At 38.3% G+C, this 22,364-nt stretch overlaps 2 protein-coding genes across 2 annotated transcripts in view; both read right to left on the bottom strand.

The window, feature by feature from the left end:
* Positions 1–498: 498 nt before the first annotated feature.
* LOC140240517 (NXPE family member 3-like) lies at positions 499–1,377 on the bottom strand. The gene has a single exon (XM_072320284.1). It carries the CDS (start codon positions 1,375–1,377, stop codon positions 499–501), a length of 879 nt encoding a protein of 292 aa, XP_072176385.1.
* Positions 1,378–4,262: 2,885 nt separating this feature from the next.
* The window catches only part of LOC140240516 (NXPE family member 3-like), a 32,049-nt gene continuing 13,947 nt past the window's right edge, over positions 4,263–22,364 (bottom strand). Inside the window, exons 3-4 of the mRNA XM_072320283.1 lie at positions 5,616–6,206; positions 4,263–4,427 (exon numbers count right to left, since the gene is read on the bottom strand). Of these exons, the coding sequence (XP_072176384.1) occupies positions 4,263–4,427; positions 5,616–6,206 (756 nt within the window). The remainder of the gene's footprint in view (positions 4,428–5,615; positions 6,207–22,364) is intronic.

Raw genomic sequence — 22,364 nt, 5'->3', positions numbered from 1 at the left:
GCACACCTATCATCGTGCAGGCGCATAGTGGAATGCGATGGTATCTTCGTTAGACGACGATCAAGGGGGGAGAGGTGCGGTCTTTCGCTTCCGTACGGTAGAAACAGTGCATTGAACTTATCAACGGACTACATGTCTGTAGTTGATGAAAATTAACCTTCACATGAATTTCTGCATTGTTTTAGCGATTGATTTCACTTTAAAGAATTCAAGACAGCTTTGTTGAACAAATATCAGCATATTGGTGGTGGCAACGCCTTTTTCTGCTACAATTTCAGCAGCTTTATCGACAATTACGAATCAAACGCAACTTTGCGTTTAAAGTTACATTTGATTCATCAAGGTAGCGTTTGATATTTGCGTCCGAAATCAAACGCAAGTCATTCCTTCATGCGTTTAAATGTTTAAACGTTAAAACGTTTAAAGCGATTTAGGGGACTTGCGTTTTGATTTTTCGAGCTGCGTTTATATGCAAAGTTTCTATCAACGGGGCCCTGTTTAAGCTTTTGGACAAATATATGATAGCATTTGATTGCTGATATTTTCGATATGCGGCGGTGGCGGATGTACATTATGTGCAGCAAATTGGGCATTAGTCATATCCCAGGCATCAAGGAAACCCACGTGATTTTCCCCTGAGATGATTCTTTTCAATCTCGAGTTTAGGTCCCTCGTAGCCCAGTCGCTGTTCGTTAGGTAGTGCTCCAAAACTTTGTGCTCTCTAGTGTTCCCACTTTTGAACAGTACTAGAGTCTGAGGACTTCTCTCACGTAGACGATGAATGGCGCCTACGATGGATTGGATGCGAGCCTCGAAGACGGATGGCAAGTGTTTGGTGAAGTGGGCCCCCAATGCCAACACTATCACAGTTACATTTTCGTCGTCACGGACACTATCCAAGAAATTAACCACATAATCAATGTATGATACTATCTCCCAATGACCTCTTCGACCGATCGGATATCCATGGAATCGAAATGTTATGTCAATGTTGTATTTATTTTTTAACACCTCCATCGGTCCGATATACCAAGAGGGCAACTTCTTCGAAATGGTGGTCTTCAGTTTCACTGTCTGGACGTAATATTCAAAGAGTTGTCTGATAGTAGAGTCCCCGAGCAAACGAACGCTTTTGTTTTGAAGGCATGAAATCGCTCCTTTCGCGGAGAACTGGTGAATCTTACAGCTGCCGGAGTACCAGTACTTTCCCCAGTAGAAGCCAGCGACCTCAGCTTGACTGCCAAGAGCAGTGGGATGGCAAGATGGCAGTCGAGCTAGTACGCCGGGGTGAACCACCGAGGAAATACCTTTAACAGAGAAGGATCGATTTAAAACTGAGACAGGGTCTATTAAGATAATGTGTTTGGTCCATGGCATAACGTCTTTCACCTCCCTCACCCCTAACATTGGTGATTGGTAGATAATCACAAAACTGCAATGAATAATACATCCAATTCATTTCTAAACAAAAATTACTTTTAGTAAATTATGCAAAGGTAATGGGGAAGGTGAGGTGGGGCTTGTTTGTTCTTCACCGTTTATGAAAAGTGAATCCAGTGACCAGTGGAATTCAGTACCATTACACAACACTGCAAAAACATTGGTGTTAGATTTAACACCATGGGTGTTAAATCTAACACCGATCAAGTGCCAATGGAGGACCATAACCACATGTGTAGAAAGTATGTTGTGATGGTGTTGACCAGTGTTCAAATGGCACTTCGTGGTGTTAATCTGACACTGTAGGTGGTGATTTTTTTACACTGCGCTGGTGGTAATTCAACAATGACACAGCATGGTGTTGATTTGATATTGCTGGTGTTAATGTCAATGGTAAAACACCCATCCAGCTTCAATAGGTGACCACACCAACTATACTGTGGTGTAAATGTGTTCACACCTTCTTCTTTTTTTTCAAAAATCAAATACTTTATCGGAAAATTCTTAATCGTCTTGCTTTAGTTCAAAATTAAGAAGAAGAATAGGAATAAAAAAAAAACTATTCATAAAACAATATCATTTTATATTTTGAAATGACACCCAAAGGTGTTAGATCTAACACCGTAAATGAGCACCGAAAATTTAACATCAGCTCGGGCCGGACTTTTTGCTGTAAAGGAACTTTTCACTTTCAATATCCGAACGATAAACATGAATCAATTGTAATATGTAACTATATATGCCATTACAATATATTACGAAGTTTTACATTAGTTTTAAGTGAACAGGCGAGGCGATTGTATGAGAATAAAGAAAAAATAAACAACTAACGACAGCAAGGTTCACTCATTGAAAACATTGATGTATGCACTATATCCAGACATGTATTTTATACATAAATTTTATTTACGATACTATCTTATTATCATTACTCCATAATAATAACACGCTTGTAGAACCAATGAATATGTAATGGTTCAGTATTATTGCAATGGTTAAGATCTAGATAGAAAACTGTCACAATATACAGTCTACCGCGGATACATTAAAAATGTAGAATACATTCAATATGACATGATTACGCGAGGGGAGAGGTACAAACACCCGAAAGTGTCTTAGCAGTTTCATGGAACTTATCATCAAAGGAGTGCAAACCCATTTGAAAAGCTATTTATCTTGTGTAGAATAAGTCCCTCACACGTAGGATATAACGACGTGTCAGAGATCTTCATCCCGTGTAATAGAATTCTTGTGTGACAACGTATTCTGACAATAACATACAATTCTGTCAATAACATACAATTATCAAGACCGGTAAACTGTACAGGAATCGCCATGAAACAAGACAGGATAACGTAAAATAATTATGTCGGGTTGTATTTCTTTTTGTCGGTATCGCGTCTGAAATAATTGTTGACAGAAAGTTTGACATCAACGTGATTGCATTAACTTGCTCAGTGAAAACAATGTAAAGAAACAATAATCATTGGTACTTTCAAAGTACTAGTGACAAGATCTTATTTGATACCCAGCCATTATTTACCTTCTTGGGAATTTACTTTTACTGCCGCTACGTCTCCGGAAATCCCTTCACAAACTCTGCAAATATAAAAGCAAATTCAAATTATGGTCTTACAGAATTAGGTGGAAAAAAATCCTCATCGTCATTTTTTCTTTTTTACATTGAAATTTAAGAGCGAAACAGTGAAAGAAGTAGAAAAAAATCATACAGTGTCCGAACCCATGCTCACGGGTTTAGATTCATAGAGATATGCTCCTCAATTCGAATGTACATGATGTATGAACGAAATTGCGCGCCTTTGGTATGATTCAGCTCATGTCATGCACATTGGTATTTACGACCTGCCTTTTGTTTTATTTTAGGTTTGTTTGGGCACACAGCTCGTCTTCCAAATGGCATAATGCATAAGCTCATTGCCCGATGTAGCAATTTATACAAATTATTTCATTTTCAATGAAACAAAGAATGAACTTGCGTGTAGACCAGATGACTAGAACGGAACATTTCATGGTTTTGTATTATATATATATATATATATATATATATATATATATATATATACAGCTGTACATATGGAGCGGCAGGAGGGATTACAGTATCAAGTATCAGGTATTTCCAAATATATCGTGCAGGCTTGCTGTCGTCAGACGGATGTGGTTTTTTGAAGGTTTACGTGTAATAATCATGAATTATACATGAGAAATCAACATGCCTAATTTACAAATCATCTTTCTTCTGCTCATGCGCAAATTGGAATTACAAACTGGTTTTATTCATCTCCGACATGTCAGATCCACCGATCTGATGTGAAATGCAAGTCCTTGATCAGTTTGACTTTATCAAATGGTGTAAAATCAATAAAAAATGAAGAATGGCAACATGTATAAAATCGTTTATAAAAACATAAATCAAGTGAGTTCATCAAACTCCGAAGTTTGTCAGGTTCTCATAAAATCTATCATACTATAATCATATTTGCCTTTTAATGGGAATTCACAAAAAAATACGTATGATTCAATGAATGCGTCAATATTTGTAGAATACACCAGTCACTGCCAGTGGAAAATACGTTTGAGGAAAATCAAATAAGTAGTTCAAAAATTCTGATTTTTTTTTCATTATTATTATTATTATCATTTTATTTATTTATTTATTTTTTTTTTTTGGGGGGGGGCTACATTTCAAAAATAAAATAGAAGAAGAATTTGGACTATCAAATGCCTCATCAACTTTCTTCTTCAAACGACAAATCTGATCGGAAGGGTACCCTGAACTACGGACTCGAGAAGACCACTATTTCTTACTTTTTGAAAGGCTGTATGCTATGCTTGTCATTAAATCGAGTTTCCTTCATTAGAGATCCGCGGGCGCGATGTCCAAACCAGTGCTCACATGACAAGTTTTGAGGCTTCACACAGAACCAAGGAGATCCACTGTTGGCGTCTGTGAAATTACACAGTGGACCCTTTTGTAAAGCCACAAGAACAAAATGCATATGGAGGCAAATTTTTGCATTTTAATAACAGAAACAAGTCGTCCAAATAACAACAAGTCGTCCATAATTTACACTAAGAAATATTTACCACTTCGCTTTAATCATTTCAGTTCGGTTGAGCGCGAAATGATAAAGCCCGCGTATACAAACAAATCAATGACATTATTTTACGTATAGGCTGGTTTCAGTCTCATTATGGGTTTGTTTTAATGTTGCTCTTTATTTATATACCTTGATAACGACGTTCCTTATCTTGGATAGACAATAATACAATCCTGCACTCTTATGTCGCGCTTGGAATGGTATGTGGTGTATTTTGGTCCGGTTCATGTCAAAAACTTGAACGTGTGTTTTGGTTTGTTTGATTGCTAGCTTATTTGTTGTCGTTGTTTGTTTGTTTGTTTGGTTTTTTTTTTGAGGGGAATTGAATACTGAACGAGACATGAATCAAAGAAAAACGTTCTCTCTCTTAAAAAAAAAAATCGAGTGAAAATATTCACTCTTGAAGGAGTGAATACAAAAAAAGAGTGAAATTAGAGTGAAATTGGAGTAAATTTTGAGTGAAAATATTCATCTTCACTAGTTTTAGAGTGACCTCAGGGATCACTCCAAAATTTTCGAGTGATCCCTGAGGTCTCTCCAAAATGAGTGAATATGAACATTTTTACTCAAAATTCACCCCAATTTCACTCTAAATTCCCTTTTTTTTATTCACTCCTTCAAGAGTGAATATTTTCACTCGATTTTTTTAGAGAGTATAGAGCAACTAGCCAGCACATTCCGTGGTCGAGCACTGTGATTAATAATTGGGGTATAAGCAGCAGGACTTTTATGAGCGTCGGAGCCGTTGGGAGATTTTGACTGACTTATTTGCAGAACCCTAAACTGACTACTGCGATAGTTTCCCGACTATAGGCCTACGTTGTGCCATGTGTTCTATCAATACATGCGTTGTTTTCTTCGGCTTCTCAAAGTCAAGCTCCATACAATGAAATGTGACAAATGAAATGTGCAAAACCTTACATATTTATTAGGTGAACATCAGGCGTTGCTATCAGAATGGACGGATGGATGCGTGGATTGATTTTTGTGTGTATTATCCTCTCACAATAGGAATTGGAAAAGATTAATAGGTTACAATTTAGATTGTAAGCTCACGTGTTGTGTTTGTAAAGCAGAATCGCATAGAGTAGCTTCTACGTGGGATGAATTCGCAGTAACCCGAAAACCTCCGAGATATTGGGCCTCGACGAATCCTTCAGTTTGCACTTGCTGGAGAACGTGAACGGCCTCGCTGGGGTGAACGAGTGTGACCTCGATGTTGACGACTCCGCTCCACTTGAGAGTGAAGAGAGCAGAGTACGTCCCATTGTCGTGGTCGATCACCTCTCCGTCTGTCGACGAACTGGCGGCGAACGTTTGATTTTTGGTGAAAATTCTCGCACGAAAGTAGTCCCCACCGTAAGACTTCGTCTGGTTTAAACCATTACGTGCTTGGATGACGAGTTCCAGCTGGTCGCAGACCTGGAACTCTCGGTGCTTTGGTCTCACCGTGAAGGATGAGAGCTTTCCGCTTGTTACATCAGTGACGTTTTGCCATGATATATTTTGGCGGGTAGCGTACTCCTTGAATCGCATGCTTTTTGTACTGACATTACGAGCGGGGCAAAATGGATGTGGCACAGTCCGCACAGTTTGAACGACGGCTTCTGCATGTTTGCTTTCTGTATCCTCCCTAAAAAACGAGAACTTCACAGTCGACAAGAGGGGGGGGGGGGTGAAATTAAAAGAAAAATTATCTGAATTTATTGTCCCTCATGATTGTTAAAACATAATAATACGACTTTATGCTTGTTAAAAATCCATCGAGTCCGAGAAACATTACCACATTATTCTTCATTTTGGAACTGTATAGATTACTGTATATTTTTTTTACTCTTCATTGTTTCCGCTATTAAAATGAGGCAGTGTAAATTTTCTTCTTCTTTTTTAAGTCCTTTATTTGGGCTAGTTGAAGTGGTGGGTCAGAATGTAAAACTTCAAAACCCTCTTTGTTTCTTGATTCATAAATGATTCTCTAATTGGGAACGCATTATAGAAAAGGACTAAAATTCCTGTTTCTCTCTCAAAATGCCAAATTTCTTCCTAATTTTGGGATGATCAATGATCAAAGCATGTGAAGAAATGCAGTGAAATTCATAGATATTATTCTAATAATGAAATATTTAGCATCTCGAACATAATCGCCCACAGAAGGAAACGACGGCATAATACAATACAAGCCCGGTGCGGCACCACATAATTTTAACTCAAAGTATTGAATACTGCCATATGTAAATGAATATTCTTTCTTTCTTTCTCTCGAGTCTCATCCAAAATCGAGACAACAGAAACAAATTTCGCCTCACAGAAATACCTAGTTTGTCTCTTTCATTAGACCTATACACACTTCATCCATATTTTCAATAGAACAAGCAGTAGAAACTTACGACTGCATAAATTGCAGTAAATGGACTACTATGAAACTCTACGGACAGCTTTAAAAACTCGTCATGTGATGGAACGGTCGCCGAAAGACGTCATTGGAAAAGGCCGTGTCACACCTTTCTGGGCAAGCTACGCAGGCTTGTTGCGAGTAGGAATTTTCCAGCACGCGTGATTTTTTTTTTTTTTTTTTTTTTTTTACTGCCAAGTACCTGTGTTGGAGTTGCCTGCGAGGTGCTGCAGGTAGGCCTAAGGGTCTCCTACTGGTGTTATACGTGTACCTCTGCGGGCGAACCCCGCGACTCACTCGGTACAATTTTTGAGCATGCTTAAGGCACTATCTGGGGAAGTTGTGCGGGTTGACTTGCGGGGAAACAAATTTGCTACCCGGTGCTCTCCGCATATATGGTCCGCACCTGACAGTTCCTAGCGCGTATCTCGCCCCTAGTTGCCCGGAGGCGCGCACTCAAGTCCGATTTACCCGCAACCAAGTTTTGAGCATGACCAAATTTTTTTCCGGGAGAGTCGCGGGGATTGCCCGCAGAGGTCCACGCAGAACGCCAGTAGGAGGCCCTTAGCGGCAGCACCTCGCAGGCAGCTCCCACGCAGGTACTTCGCAGTCCCCGTATGCGGCCAAGATAACGACATTCTGTGGGATTTCTGCCATTCCTTCAGAGTTGTCAGCCCCTGCGCGCCTGGCACGCAGGTCTACCTATCACACAGAATACCCGCAATTAGAACTTGAGTAGAACGCGTCCAGCAAGCAAGACACATGCAAAACTCGCCCAAATCCTTGTCCGCCCTCAGAAATTGTCCGGTATGCTGGAAAATCCCCACACACAACAACTGAAGCCCGTGTAGCTTGCCCGGAAAGGTGTGACAGGGCCTGAGCATGGTTGCGGGTAAAAAGGCTTTGCGTGCGCACCTCCGGGCGACTACGGGTGAAATACGTGCTAGGTACTGTCATGTGCGGGTCATCTGCGGGGACCTCCGGGTAATAAAAATCGTTCTTCGCAAGTCGCAGCCAAGGCTTGCCCGGAAAGGTGTGACACGGCCTTAAGATCCTGAATACAGATATCAATAGAAACTCTAGCGTAAAATAACAGCATGTTAACCTTTTGTTTTCAGTAAGCTTTATAATTTCCAATTGGGGGTTCATTGTACTGTCGCAGGCACTGCGGAACATTTTTTTTTTTTAATTATAATTATTCTCCTCGTTTTCTTCTTCATCATCATCTTCTGACTGGTGTGGGATGGGGCAATGCATTCGATGGTCCCCACTGTGGGATTAATTACTGTGGTAGAAAAATTGACGGGTGTAACCTGGTATGAAAGGATGACGTTTAAAGCGTGTGGTCCGGCCTTTGAAGCACGCAAACATGAACGTGCAGTCTGTCAGTGAGGTGTGACTGTCACTGAAATTTTTTAAAGTCGATCGTAAATGAAGCATATTGCTATCTTATTTTTTTTTCTTTGAGTTGGATATGTGCTAATATGGGACTACTGCTGTACTCTTATCCCACAAGGCAATCTGATAAATTTCATCTACAAAATCCTAAAACGGTGATGGCTCTGAAATCTATCAGACAAACTGCACCTGATATTTGGAACTCTCTTCCTTCAGAAATTCGAACTTTAAAGTCTATGTATTCTTTCAAGAAAGCTGTAAAGACAATGCTGCTCCCTGGATATCAGTGATCTTATAATGTCATTGCAATTGTATTGTATATGAAATTCCCTCGTTGAATTATCGCCGTTCAGAATTTATTACGTAATGTTATGTAACCGACTATGACCTGTAACTGTTCACCTGTACCTCGGTGAGAAAACACTTTGCCATGCTTTGCTATTCAGTGATCAAGGTGATCTAACTTTGTGTATTAGCGAAAGCAGACAAACCTCTCCTCATCTCTACGCAAGTCATCCCTCCCCCTGATGTTATGTATTATGTACGAGGGCTGCATGCAAATCAAGCAATGCTTAAGCTGTAGCCCTTCTGCGTTATTCATTGCATCACTGATATGTTCTTTTGTACATTGTAAAGGCAATGAAGAAACTGTATTGCTGTACATTCTAAAGGTAATGAAGAAACTTACCTTGTTAGCAATTAATGTTTATGTATATCCATTTATATGTATGGTACCATCAATGTATATGATATATGTATATGTATCTGCATGAGCAATGACATAATGCAGGAACCAATAAAATCAAATCAAATCAAATCAAATCAATAGAAATGGAGAGGTGCGGTGGACTGTATAAATGGAATGTGCTATAACAAGCCTACACGGTGAGGGAGGTGAGTTAGCTCAGTCGGTAGCGCGTCTGCCTCACGATCCTAAGGATTCAAATTCAGATTTCAGATTCAACTTTATTTTCACTTCCATCAAATAATCAAAGAAATTATATACATTGCATATGTACAGGATATAAGGGCCCGGGTTCGAATCCGAGTCTGGACTGAGCAATGTTGTGTATAAGCATAACTCCCCTCTAGCAAGAGGCAAAACACTCTGTCCCTCGGATAGGACATAAAATGGAGGTCCCGTGTATGAGAGAGTAACAACTCATGCATGCACGTAAAAGATCCCGCTTCATTCATCATTGCAAAGAGCAGGGTGTTTAACCCGGTAAAGTGGTCCCACCTCACATCCAACTGGACCCCATATGGAAGACCAGCTTAACGTAGCTGACTGGGTATGGGCTAGCCAGCCATCTTCTCAGATGGAAAATGAACAAACACCAGGGGAAGTTTGGGAAGGAGGGCTCGTAAAGAAACCAATTCATGTAACATGTTGATATTCGTATAATATCTGTACATGTAGGATTATATTTATAATATGGCTGCAGACTTCAGTATTTTGAAAAATTACAGGGCTGATGTGACGTTGAGTCTCATGATGATTTGATTTCTTGGGCAGGTAATGTAAGAGTCCTTTTGTCGCTATAAAAGGGTTAGGGCTGGGATGTCGAAAACCTAGGTAAAGAGCGCATCGTCCAAGCAAGGGGGAATTGTGAGTGGGCATTTCAAGATGATTTCTTGAGTAATTAAACGTTGCTCGAATTCACTATATAAACTACCAGTGATATCCTATGCAGAAACCCTTAACGATTGAATCTCCACTCTTCAGTGTATCTGTTACGTGTACTTGTTTCTGAGTGCCGACACACCTGTTTATAGCAGCTGCCCAGTCCTCTAACTACGTTTCATTCGATCTCTGATATGTCGGTTAAATCTGGTTCCTCTACCCCTGGAAAGGCGATTCAATTTGTAGAATTCTATTCTTCTTAGATATTTTTTTTTCTTTCAATGTGATATTAATGTAACTTGCACATGACATTAACAACACTGTATGATATACAGAAACTAACAATGTAAATGAAGTCAATGTATTATTTGTTTGATTGCTGGTTAGCAAGAATGTCTTTATTGTATAGTCGTCCTACGCTGTTACGTCATTGTATGAATACCTCGTCATTGCCTTTGTTATGAATGATTGTCAGTTAAAATTGAAATGCCGTACCCTCCCGTTTTCAGTGACAACAGTAGCTATCACTCTATTGTATCAAGGAGGTTGACGAGATGGAGTAACAACAGACTCATTCCCCTTGATCTATGTTCGAAGCCGCCGCTCAAAAAATATTTGAAGCATGTGCCAAACAGGCTCTGCCGCGCCGATAAGAAGACAATTGACTCTTGTCTCATTGCCTAATCACCAGCCACTTTCAAAGGAAGATATGCCTTTGTGATGATGATTACTTTTCGCTATCCCTTCTTATAAAAGCTAGGTGGTACAGACACGAAGATGCGCGAACAGAAATTGAGGAAAAAAATGCTGAAATGAAAATGAAAATTACTCGACTGGGCATACGGGCACTAATCTGATATATCTATCAATAAAGAATTATACTTGAAGATTATTACATGTTAATTTCATTTGGGCAAATTGAGTCGAAAAGTGATAAAACCAGCTTTCCAGGATGGTACAGTTTTAAACATTTTCACATAATAGAGCTCTGATTTACATTTTTGCGTAAATTTCTGAACGGAATTGACTTTTGTTTTACATGCTTTATTATTAAGTGATCATTTAATTTAATAGATAGATAAGCAAAATATGGCCAACATTATGATAACGTTCAAAATGAATCTTCAGATTGCTCATCAAGACGGCGGCTTGGAACATCGATCATCAAAGGCACAAGTGCACCTGTGGAATTCTTTTGTACATCAATAGAAATCTGACAACTGTTTGAATAAATTACACTGAGCCAGTTGGAACTCCATGTATAAAACCTCATTGGTTGTATCACAACCTGTTCTGCCCAGTTCTTCTCTTCTTTCGTTCTTTGTCTCCACAGCTTAATGTCTTTTCTACCCGTATTCTACCCTATTGTATAGCATCCAGATTCTCGTCTTCCCTCCGGTATGTGCCTTCATATCCTCCCTTTCTTCTCTACCCGTATACTATACACGGTCATATCGAAACAAGCTTTCTCTAGTCCACCCCCCCCCCCTTTTTGGAGTCTGCCTTTATTTCTTCCTCTTTTCCTTCACCCGCATTCCACCCCAACCCACTCTAATGCCAAACAGGAATATTGTGAAAATGACACATTCCTTTCAGAAAGGAGATTGTATTGGCATAATGATACTGCTTATTTCTCACTATGCGTAAGTTACAGTACTTGCTAGATCACCCATAAAGTGAAGCATATTATTTGAATTTTGTGTTTTTGTGTGTCTACGCTCTGCAGTCCTGCAGATCATGTCAATTTCGTTTCAATCACTCCTCTATAGTTTGTTACAGCAGAACACGCACCGATGCACCTCATTGTATACACCCCGTGTGTACGATATGCATTGCACTTCCCGTTGCGCCATGATATGCTGCTATCACGCAATGTCACTCATTGTAAATGGATCCTGATTTCGGAATAGATGATCAACAGCTAGTCAACCACATAAGTCAGTACTTCACTATCAATGAATTCAACAGTCAATTTCTTTCCAATAAGGCAAATCAGATTTGTGCTAATTTTAGTTTAATTCATCTCAATTCAAGGAGTTTAAATAAAAATTTCGAAACGTTTGAATTATTTTTAAGTTCCCTCAATGATTTTCCATTTTCCGTTATAGGAGTTACCGAAACATAGTTGCACACCAATTCCCCGGACCTATTTGGCATTGAAAATTACAATATTATTCGTAATGACAGAAAGCGTGGCATAGGAGGTGGGGTTGCCATGTATAATAATAATCAAATTAGATTTAAAATTCGAACTGATTTGTGTATTCTGGGAGCAGAAAGTTTATTTATTGAAATCTTAAATGATAATGAGAAAAAATATTATAGTTGGTACTATTTACCGTCCTTCACAAAATGACATTCAATCTTTTTTTGACAACTTCGACCAATGTGCTAATGGAATTCTTGGAGAGAGAAAATCCATTTTTTTTTTTTTTGTGATGGGAGATTACAATATAGATTTATTACAACCCACCCATTTCCATGACATATTACTTTCCAACTCACTGCATCCCAACATTAATAAACCCACCAGAATAAACAACACCACCCATAGTAAAACATTAATAGATAATATACTGTCTAATGTCATAACTGAAATCTGCACGAACGGCATTCTTTATTCAGATATATCCGATCACCTACCGATTTTTATGATTAATGATAAATTTGTAATAACTCCAAAACGCCGCCAACCCAAACAATATTTGAAAATGCATAGACATGAAACGCCACAAAATATTGATTCATTGAATCAAGATTTATTCGAAGAACAATTTAATGACGTCTTTGAACTCCAAGACGTTAATTCTTCTTATGAAATGTTTTTACAAAACTATTAGATTATTATGATAAACATATTCCTTTAACTCCCAAAGCAAATGGAAGGAAAAGAGTTCGGCAACCCTGGATTACTCAAGGTCTTATACATTCCATTCTTACTCGAAACCGTCTTTATAAAATATCTCTGAGGAAACCTATACTCCTGAAAACGTGAAAAGGTATAAAACACAATAGAAATAAATTAACTACTTTGATTCGAGTTTCACGTAAATCATATATTTCAAATAAACTCGAATCTAATAAGGATAATAAAAGTGCTCTCTGGCGGACTATTAACGAAATACTAAAAAAGAAACCTACGGAATGTCCTGATAGTATTACTCATAATGATAATGTTATTACCAACCCTGACCAAATTGCAAATATTTTAAACAATTTTATTTTTGTTAATGTTGGTCCTTCTTTAGCAGCATCTATTTCCATAAATGATATCAAAAATTATTAAGAATATTTACCTAAAATTAATCAAAATTCTTTGTTTTTTACTCCAATTAATGAATCGGAAATCATTGGTATTGTTCGATCTCTGAAAAGTAGTAAATCCTGTGGGCCTGATAATTTAAGTGTGAGTTTGTTGAAAAAAATAATTTACCCCCACCCCCCCCCCCCCGCAGCCCCTCTCTCCCATATATTCAATCTATCACTACTTAACGGCAAGTATCCAGACTCCTTTAAAATCGCCAAAGTTATCCCCATCTATAAAAGAGAAGATCCAGCAATGGTGAAAAATTATAGACCCATCTCATTGTTACGTGTAATATCGAAAATTTTAGAAAAAGTAGTTTACAAGCGTCTCTACTCGTTTATGATGGAAAATGAAATATTAAATGCGAACCAGTTTGGTTTTAGGAAAGGCTTTTCCACTGATTATGCTATAATCAAATCTGTCGACAATATTATTGAAGCGCTTACTAAAAAGGAGCAAATAATTGGAGTTTTTATGGATCTAAGGCATTTGACACTATTGATCATGACATTTAACTTGAAAAATTACATAATTATGGCATTTGAGGGATTATTTTGTCGTGGTTTAGAAGTTATCTCAGTCATCGCAAACAATATGTTGCATTCAAATCCAGTCACTCATTATATTCTAATGTGTCATGTGGTGTCCCTCAGGGGTCTATCCTCAGGCCCCTACTTTTTTTTTTTTTTTTGGATTTACATTAATGATATTATCAATTCCTCTCCTCGTTTGAACTTCATCTTATTTGCAGACGACACCAACGTTTTTTATTCCCACAAGGATATTGCAACACTGGTTGATACACTAAATATGGAATTAAGCAACATATCGAAATGGTTTAGAAGTAACAAGCTTTCACTGAATATTGATAAGACATGTTTTATACATTTTCATACTCTTCAATCCCAACCCACCCTTCCTAAAAGTATTTCTATTGATGATACAAACATTGATGAGAAACATTCAACCAAGTTTCTAGGAGTGACCCTAGATAGTAATCTAAATTGGAATACTCATGTCCAGAATATTACAACAGCAATATCTAAAGCAACTGGTGTTTTAAGGAGAATAAAGCACTTAATTAATGATCAAACTTTAATGTTATATAACACTTTATTTTTACCATATGTAATGTACTGCAATATTGTATGGGGCAACTGTAGCAAAACTAAATTGAACACATTTTTTATTCTTCAGAAAATAGCTCTTCGTATATGCACACACTCAAATTTCTTGGCTCACACTGATCCCATATTTTATCGCCTAAAAACTCTAAAGGCCCATGATATACATTTATATCTAACTGCCATGTTTATGCATGAACACACTCGAAATTTATTACATTTTTTTTTTTCATAATGCCTTAGTAACCAATGACCATATTCACTCATACCCAACCCGTCGTTCCCAAGATTTTCATTTAAGTAATCCAAAGCTTTTACTTGCTCAAAAGTCGATCAGACATCACGGTCCGGATACATGGAACACTCTTCCTGAGGAGTTGAAACAGTGTGCCTCCTTGTTTTCATTCAAAGCAAACTTAAAGAAGCACATTTTATTACAGTATACTTCAAAAAAGAACTAAAAACAAATAATTTACATGACTAATGTTGGTCTCCCGATAGCAACATCGCATATCGTTCCCTCTTCCAGCAAACCATTTCTATTGTTCTAAATTCCAGCCTATCTGCCCTTCTGCACTTTCAAGCACTTGCACGCACATTCACCACCATCACACATCATAGTTTATTTTCCCCTGCTATCTTCGCAGCAGAATTTGTTGTGTTACGAATCTGGTACGTCCCTACCTTTTCCTCGGGCCGGCCATCTTTTCAAGCTATGCTTACAATGGCGGCCCTCTGCATAATCGCTTCTTAACTACAATTGTTGTTGTAATCCCCGCTGCATAGACATGCATACAGTGTAATATATCATTAATTTCCTTTTATATCTTTGTTTATGCAAGTCAAACGACCCTATTTTGAATTTACTTGGTATATTTCCCACATGTTCATGATTATGTACCTTATTTGCAGAAAATAAAGTATCTATTAAACAAAATATTACGTGATGCATCATTGTAATCCTGTTGGACCCCGTTGTTTTCTTTTATCATAAAATGGGCTTTAGAATAATATTATCTGCAATCTGATTGGTCAATTATCAATCACCATATATATATATATATATCCAATATGGTGACACGACATATGCTCCTGTGACAAATGCTCCGACGACAATTACTCCGCAAAATGCGACAAATGCTCCGCGACATTTGCTCCGCTACAAATGCTCCGGCGATATTTGCTCTGGCGACAATTGCTCCTGTGACAATTGCTCCTACGACAATTGCTCTGGCGTCAAATGCTCCGGCGACATTTGCTCCGGCGATAATTGCTCCTACGACAATTGCTCCTAATGTGCGACAATTCCTCCGGGGACATTTGCTCCGGCGACAATAATTGCTCTGGCGTCAAATGCTCCGGCGACATTTGCTCCGGCGACAATTGCTCCTACCGCAAATGCTCCGACGTCATAATAAAATTATAGGCCTAATGCAAAAGTCTGAAGGTACGTCTGTACCTTCAGACAGGTACTACATTTGCTCCGGTGACAATTGCTCCTCCGACATTTGCTCCGACGTCATATGATGCAAAAGTCTGAAGGTAAAGACAGGTACGACATTTGCTCCAGCGACAATATTGCTCCTTCGAAAACTTCTTGTACCACCTTTGCTATACAAAGGTAAGACATTTGCTCCGGCGACGAATGCTCCAGAGACATTTGCTCGGACGGTCCTCCGACGGCAATTCGTTCCAACGGTTCGATAATTGATCTGGTGAAATTATATCAGACGAAATTTGTTTGAAGATGAGACAATTTCAAGGGTGAAAAATGCCCTCCTCACAATTTCTCCGGCGGAAAAAAAAAATCTTCCTGAACTTCTCCTAAGAATTATACATGTTTTTGTTTCTTTGTTTGTTTTATTCATAGTTATTGCATATTGACTCTTTTTGAATTACTTTTGTAAGATCAAATGGAGAATCCTTAATAAAGATAACGAATGAAACGAAATAACAAAAATACACAATTCAACAAGGAAACCCATATTTTCTTCTTCTCACAATATCATTAACTCAAATTACGCTTTCACATACTGATCCAAGTCTGTGGAACTTTCCTGAAAGTGACACAATAGATTGGAGGTCAATGTTTCAAGAAAAATGTTAGATCGTATTTTCTTGATATTAATATTTGGTATTGCAGGAATGTAATCTTCGTATTTTGTATACTCCTTTACTCGTAATCATGTATATTGCACTGTTATAAGCTGCGTAACGTGATAATTCAATCTTGTCACATTTCCCCCATTATTGTTCGTCGTTAGCTAAAAGGCTAAAAGCTAGAGTCCTTTTTACTCGTCCATCAGGGTTACCGCACGCTCAGTGTCCATGACTGGCTATGGTTCCATTGCAATTGCTACTCCTTCGCTTCTTTGCCATAAATACTCTTTTTCGGAATGAAGCGTGTCGTCAACAAATTACAAAAATGCGTTGAGCAGAGGCAAAACATATGCGAGAAACACAGTCCAAAGAATGCAAAGCAAAAGTTCTCCTCAAATTGGGATGTTGTTTGACTGTTTGTTAGTTACAAGACCATTTCAAAATTTCTTTCAGGATCCGAAGCTGATTTAAATTAGAGACAACACAAAACATGTCGATAGAAATTGTTCTGGTCAACGATCCTGCAACTAAAAGAGATCACCTAATAACCTCATTGAGCTAACCCTAAAAACCAACCCTTTTTGATATCTCTCTCTCATGCTAAGAGCAGGAATACATTGAAAAAAACAAAATAGCCAGCGACAAGGGTATTCGTTTAAAGCGTACACGCAATCCAAAACATCCCTAACGGGCTCTTTTTTTTTTTTTTTTTTTACTGTTTTTCTTTTATTTATGTATGGGTGCAGGGCGGCGCCAAGGCGCCCCCTATGATTTTGCTATAAAAAAAAAAGAAAGAAAGAGAAAAAAAAAACTAAAGAAAGAAAAAGAAAAGGGAAAGGAGAAGAGAAAGAACGAGGATTAAAAAACAAAAAAATTGCCCCCTGATTATAAACCTATATGTGGGTCTAAAATTTACATTATTTCTTGGTGCAAAAAAGAATACGTGGATAATGGATTTGTTATTGGGTTTCTTGGGGGGTGGTGTTAAAAACATGGCCAGAAAAAATCTTCGATTTTATTTCGGTAGTTAATCATCATGGTACCCCACTTATTACTTTGATAACACTATAATTGATTTAGCAATGTTACAGTTCGCTGAATTATGTTAATGGTAATGTTTCATAGATACGTATTTTCTGATTTTGCTTTTCATGTATTTGTTATTTTGTCAATTGTACAAGTCATATTAGTTTGTTATTTTGAAAATTGTGAAAGTCATATTATTTCGTTATTTCCTCAATTGTGAAAGTCATATACTTTTTGTCGAAAATTTATTGTAATCCTTTTTGTTTGGATCAGATCAATAAACTCAATTGAATTGAATTGAATTGAATTGAACACATGGGCGCCGGAGCGGGAGACAGAGTGGGCCCTTGCCCCCCCCCCCCCCCAAGAATTTTTCTTCGGGGGGAAGGAATGTGCCTCCGGAATGTTAAGAAATAATTAATAAATAAATTAATTAAAGACAAGATTAAACAATAAGGCACTTTTCTTGTCTCAAACTTGTCAATAATACAACTGAAAATTGCGAAATTTTCGCCCCTGCTGGACGGGGCGCTTAAAATTAATGTATTTCAATTTTAGTTTAATTTTTATTCCAACGCTGACGGTGTCGTGTTTTGATGTTCTTAACTTTCATTTGTCGCTGGAGCAACTGTCGCCGGAGCATTTGTCTCCGGAGCAAATGTCGGAGGAGCAAATGTCGTACCTGACTGTACCTTCAGACCTTTGCATCAAATGTCCTTCGAGCAATTGTCATCGGAGCAAATGTTGCCGGAGCAAACGTCGCTGCAGCAAATGTCGCCTGAACATCTGTCGTAGGAGCAAACGTTGGAAGAGCAAAGGTCGTACCTGTGAGTATCTTCAGACCTTTGCATCATCATAATGACGTCGGAGCAAATGTCGTAGGAGCAATTGTCACCGGAGCAATTGTCGCACCTTAGGAGCATTTGTCGTAGGAGCAGATGTCGCCGGAGCAAACGTCGCTGGAGCAAATGTCGCCGGAGCATTTGTCGTAGGAGCAAACGTCGCCGGAGCAAATGTCACTGGAGCAAATATCGCCGGAGCATTTGTGGCGGAGCAAATGTCGCCGGAGCATTTGTCGGCGGAGCAAATTTCGGCGGAGCAATTGTCGCGGAGCAAATGTCGCGGAGCATTTGTCGCATTTTTCGGAGCAATTGTCGTCGGAGCATATGTCGCCGGAGCAAATGTCATGGAACCATATAATATGTGCGTGCACTTAACTCTTCGACAAAAAGGAAGGGCGCCCATTGGAAAGAAGCCAATTCGTCTTACTGTCTTAACAAACGGCCCTGTGACAGCCAAGCTAGTAGCTACCCAAAATTCTCAAATAGGGGGAAGGAAAAAAAGCATCCTCGACGAATCAAACTTATTATGTAGTCTCATTGCGGGGATGCCCCACACCACCCCTTGGATGCATACCAACGTGAAATGTTAAATGTGAAATCAAACGCTGCATAATTTATGGTTTTGTTAAACTGACACTCAAGTTTATAGCTATTTGCCACCGGGCAGACATGAGCAATGTTAAGCACCACCATCTGTAAGTTACGATCTACATTTCGCTATGAAAACCGTTGTGTTTATATTATATAATTGACTATCATGAGCTTTATTCTATGTTAAATCGAAAATAGATTAATGATGCTATAATCATAATTTTGTCAATACCTTTTCGAACGAGTATTTCCGGTTGTGTAATGAACAAGAGCAGTGATGATTCCTCTTCGGGAAGACTTCCTTTTGGGGACAGCACCCGTGCCCAAGCTAACAAGGGTATAGGTAGTGTGTACTGAAAAATTAGTGGAGTGGCTGTCCCATCAGGAAGACTTTCTTATCCTGTTGTAATACATTCGTCGATAGATCGTGAGTCTGTTTGTTGAATATAATCGCACACTGCTGTGATAGAAGGCGATCCACACTTGCCAGAACCGAACCATTTATACCCCATCAAGTAATCTCACACAACAATTATCCTTTGATATGCTACACCTATTCCAAAAGTACCGACAATTCAGAAGTTAACTGTATAAATTTGTTCCAAAATCATTTATTTTATTTTCATTGTTCGCATTCGAGTTCACTATGTTGGTTTGTATAGCATCACATCGGCAACATTCGTGTAAATATTTCTGTATTCATGGTTTAATTCATTATAGATTATGCACACTGTACCGTGGAACTATGACAGAGTAATTTGAATTTATTTCATACAATACATAACATAATAACCTTTGTTTACGAGATAACGTTTGATTATGATTCCATGCGGAAAACTGCTCTAAGCTAACATTTATAGTTTTTTTTTTTTTTTTATAGGAGATTTATAGGTTTTCCCGGTCAAGGTAATAATTTTTTCATTCAGGATCATATTCCGAGCATTCAATTTCACGCATTCCACGCTCACCAGCGTTGGATCAGCAATCAAATTCGAAATCCGCCCATTCATATTCACTATAGAAGAAATCACTTGTTCATTTGCGTCACTCAAATCTAAGATAGAAGCATGATTTTTAACATGAGCATTCAAATTCATTTCAAACCGGCGAAGGAATCTCGTCTATCATTCAAATACGTGAAAAGGCAACCATGTTCCAAATCATCATCATCATCATCAAGTGCATTCAATTCAATAGATGTCTTGCATATAGTTAGCTTGGGACCGAATATTGTCTTTTTCATCTAGTTTTGTATAGATTGGGCTCCTAGAAAAATGATTTCGAGTACATCGAAACTGATAACAATCTTGCTTCTTGCTTATTTACATCTTATTTTCCATTTCCGGAACTGTGTGAGATCATGCGTGTGAGTTTGGAAGAGCAAGAGGTGCATTGTGACGGTTCCTTTAAGTTTTAAAGTCAATTTAGTCAAGCACTGTGGGGGTAAAAATGACATTGTTCCTATGTACCTATTAATAGTTTGTGTGTCCTTGAATTGATGCATTGTGTGGTTAGTGTAGTTGGTATCACTGAGGACTATGTTTGAATCATCGTTATGTTGTTTGGATACACTGCTGATTTGACCTTATCGTTTATTCTTTTAATGAAAAACCAAGAATGCACGAACTCAGAACAATAAAGAAAATTCAAAAATAATAAAATTATACATATAAGACTATCTGGGTTGTGTATACCTGTGTGCTTGTTTTATGACAAACATTCGCCCCTTTTTCCCCCATCCTCACCTCCTTACCCTCTCCTTCAAAAATCTACCGTATCTTCTTCATTAAACAATTGTTAAATTGACTGCACGAAGTAGGACATTGATCGGCTGAAATGAAAATTGAACGCCCAAAACAGGCTCCTCGGCACTCAGTGGCGTATCTAGGGGGGGGCAAGGGGGGCACGTGCCCCGGGCGCCACTCCTTGGGGGCGCAAAAAAACGAAAAAAAAAACGAAGAAGAAGAAGAGAAAAAAAGACAAAAAAAAACGAAGAAGAAGAAGAAAAAAAGAAAAGAAAAAGAAAAGAAGAAGAAGAAGAAGAAGAAGAAGAAAAAAAAACTCGCCCGGAAGTGGGAGGGAGAATGGTGGGGGGGGGGGGGGGAAGGGCAGAAAACCAAATCAAACAAGATAAAAACAAAACATGATGATGACGCTGACAAAATGACAATGTTTATTGTGTTCACGCAAAAATTCCATGTTCTATGAGCTAAAATACAAAAATTTTCGGCTCGCTCGCTGCGCTCGCTCGCCAAAATTTATATAAAAAAGAAGGTAAGAACAAAACGTGATGATGACAAAATGACAGTGTCTATTGTGTTCACACATGTCATTTTATATTTATCAGGCAAAATGTTTCACAGAGCAGAGGCTGCAATTTCATTCGTTCTGAAGCGATCGCCAATTGGATCAAAAGAGGGCGTCAACGGTTTCGAACATGGGGGGGGGGGGCGCAAAAAACAACAACAAATCAAACAAGATAAGAACAAAACGTAATGATGACACGGAAATATACAAATTTCGGCTCACTCGCTCGTACTAATTTAGAGTATTTTTTCAAGTCCTCAGTTTGATGGTATAAATCGTTATCTATAAGGCCGTCACTATATCTTGATTAGAATTGTAAGATTTAATAAGCAAAAAATGACAAGAGTTTCATGATTTGTAAGCTGAAATACAAAAATTTTCGGCTCGCTCGCTGCGCTCGCTCGCCAAAATTTGTATATAAAAAAAAGATAAGATAAGAACAAAACGTGACGATGACGCGGACAAAATGATAATGTCTATTGGTGTTCACTCTGTCATTTTATATTTAGCTGGAAAAATGTTACACGGAGCAGCGACTGCAATTTCATTCGATCTGAAGCGATCGCCGATTGGATCAAAAGAGGACGCCAACGGTTTCGAACATACGGGAGAGGGGGGCGCAAAAAAAATCAAAAAAGATAAGAAAAAAAAACGTAATGATGACGCAGAAATATACAAATTTCGGCTCACTTGCTCAGTTTGTTGGTATAAATCGTTATCTATAAGGTTGTCACTATAATTGTGAGATTTAATAAGCAAAAAATGACAAGATTCCATGTTTTGTAAGCTGAAATACAAAAATTTTCGGCTCGCTCGCTGCGCTCGCTCGCCAAAATTTATATAAAAAAGATAAGAACAATACATGATGATGACGAGGACATTTACAAATTTCAGCTCACTCGCGCGCACTAATTTAGAGTATTTTTTAAAGTCCTCAGTTTTTTGGTATAAATCAATATCTATAAGGCTGTCACTATATCTTGATTAGAATTGTAAGATTTGGTAAGCAAAAAAATGACAATTCCATGTTTTGTAAGCTGAAATACAAACATTTTCGGCTCGCTCGCTGCGCTCGCTCGCCAAAATCTATCAAA

The sequence above is a fragment of the Diadema setosum genome, chromosome 17 (genome assembly GCF_964275005.1).
Source record: "Diadema setosum chromosome 17, eeDiaSeto1, whole genome shotgun sequence".
NCBI lineage: Eukaryota > Metazoa > Echinodermata > Echinoidea > Diadematoida > Diadematidae > Diadema > Diadema setosum.
The sequence above is the reverse complement of the archived record's forward strand: the minus strand, read 5'-3'. Positions and strand labels throughout refer to the sequence as shown.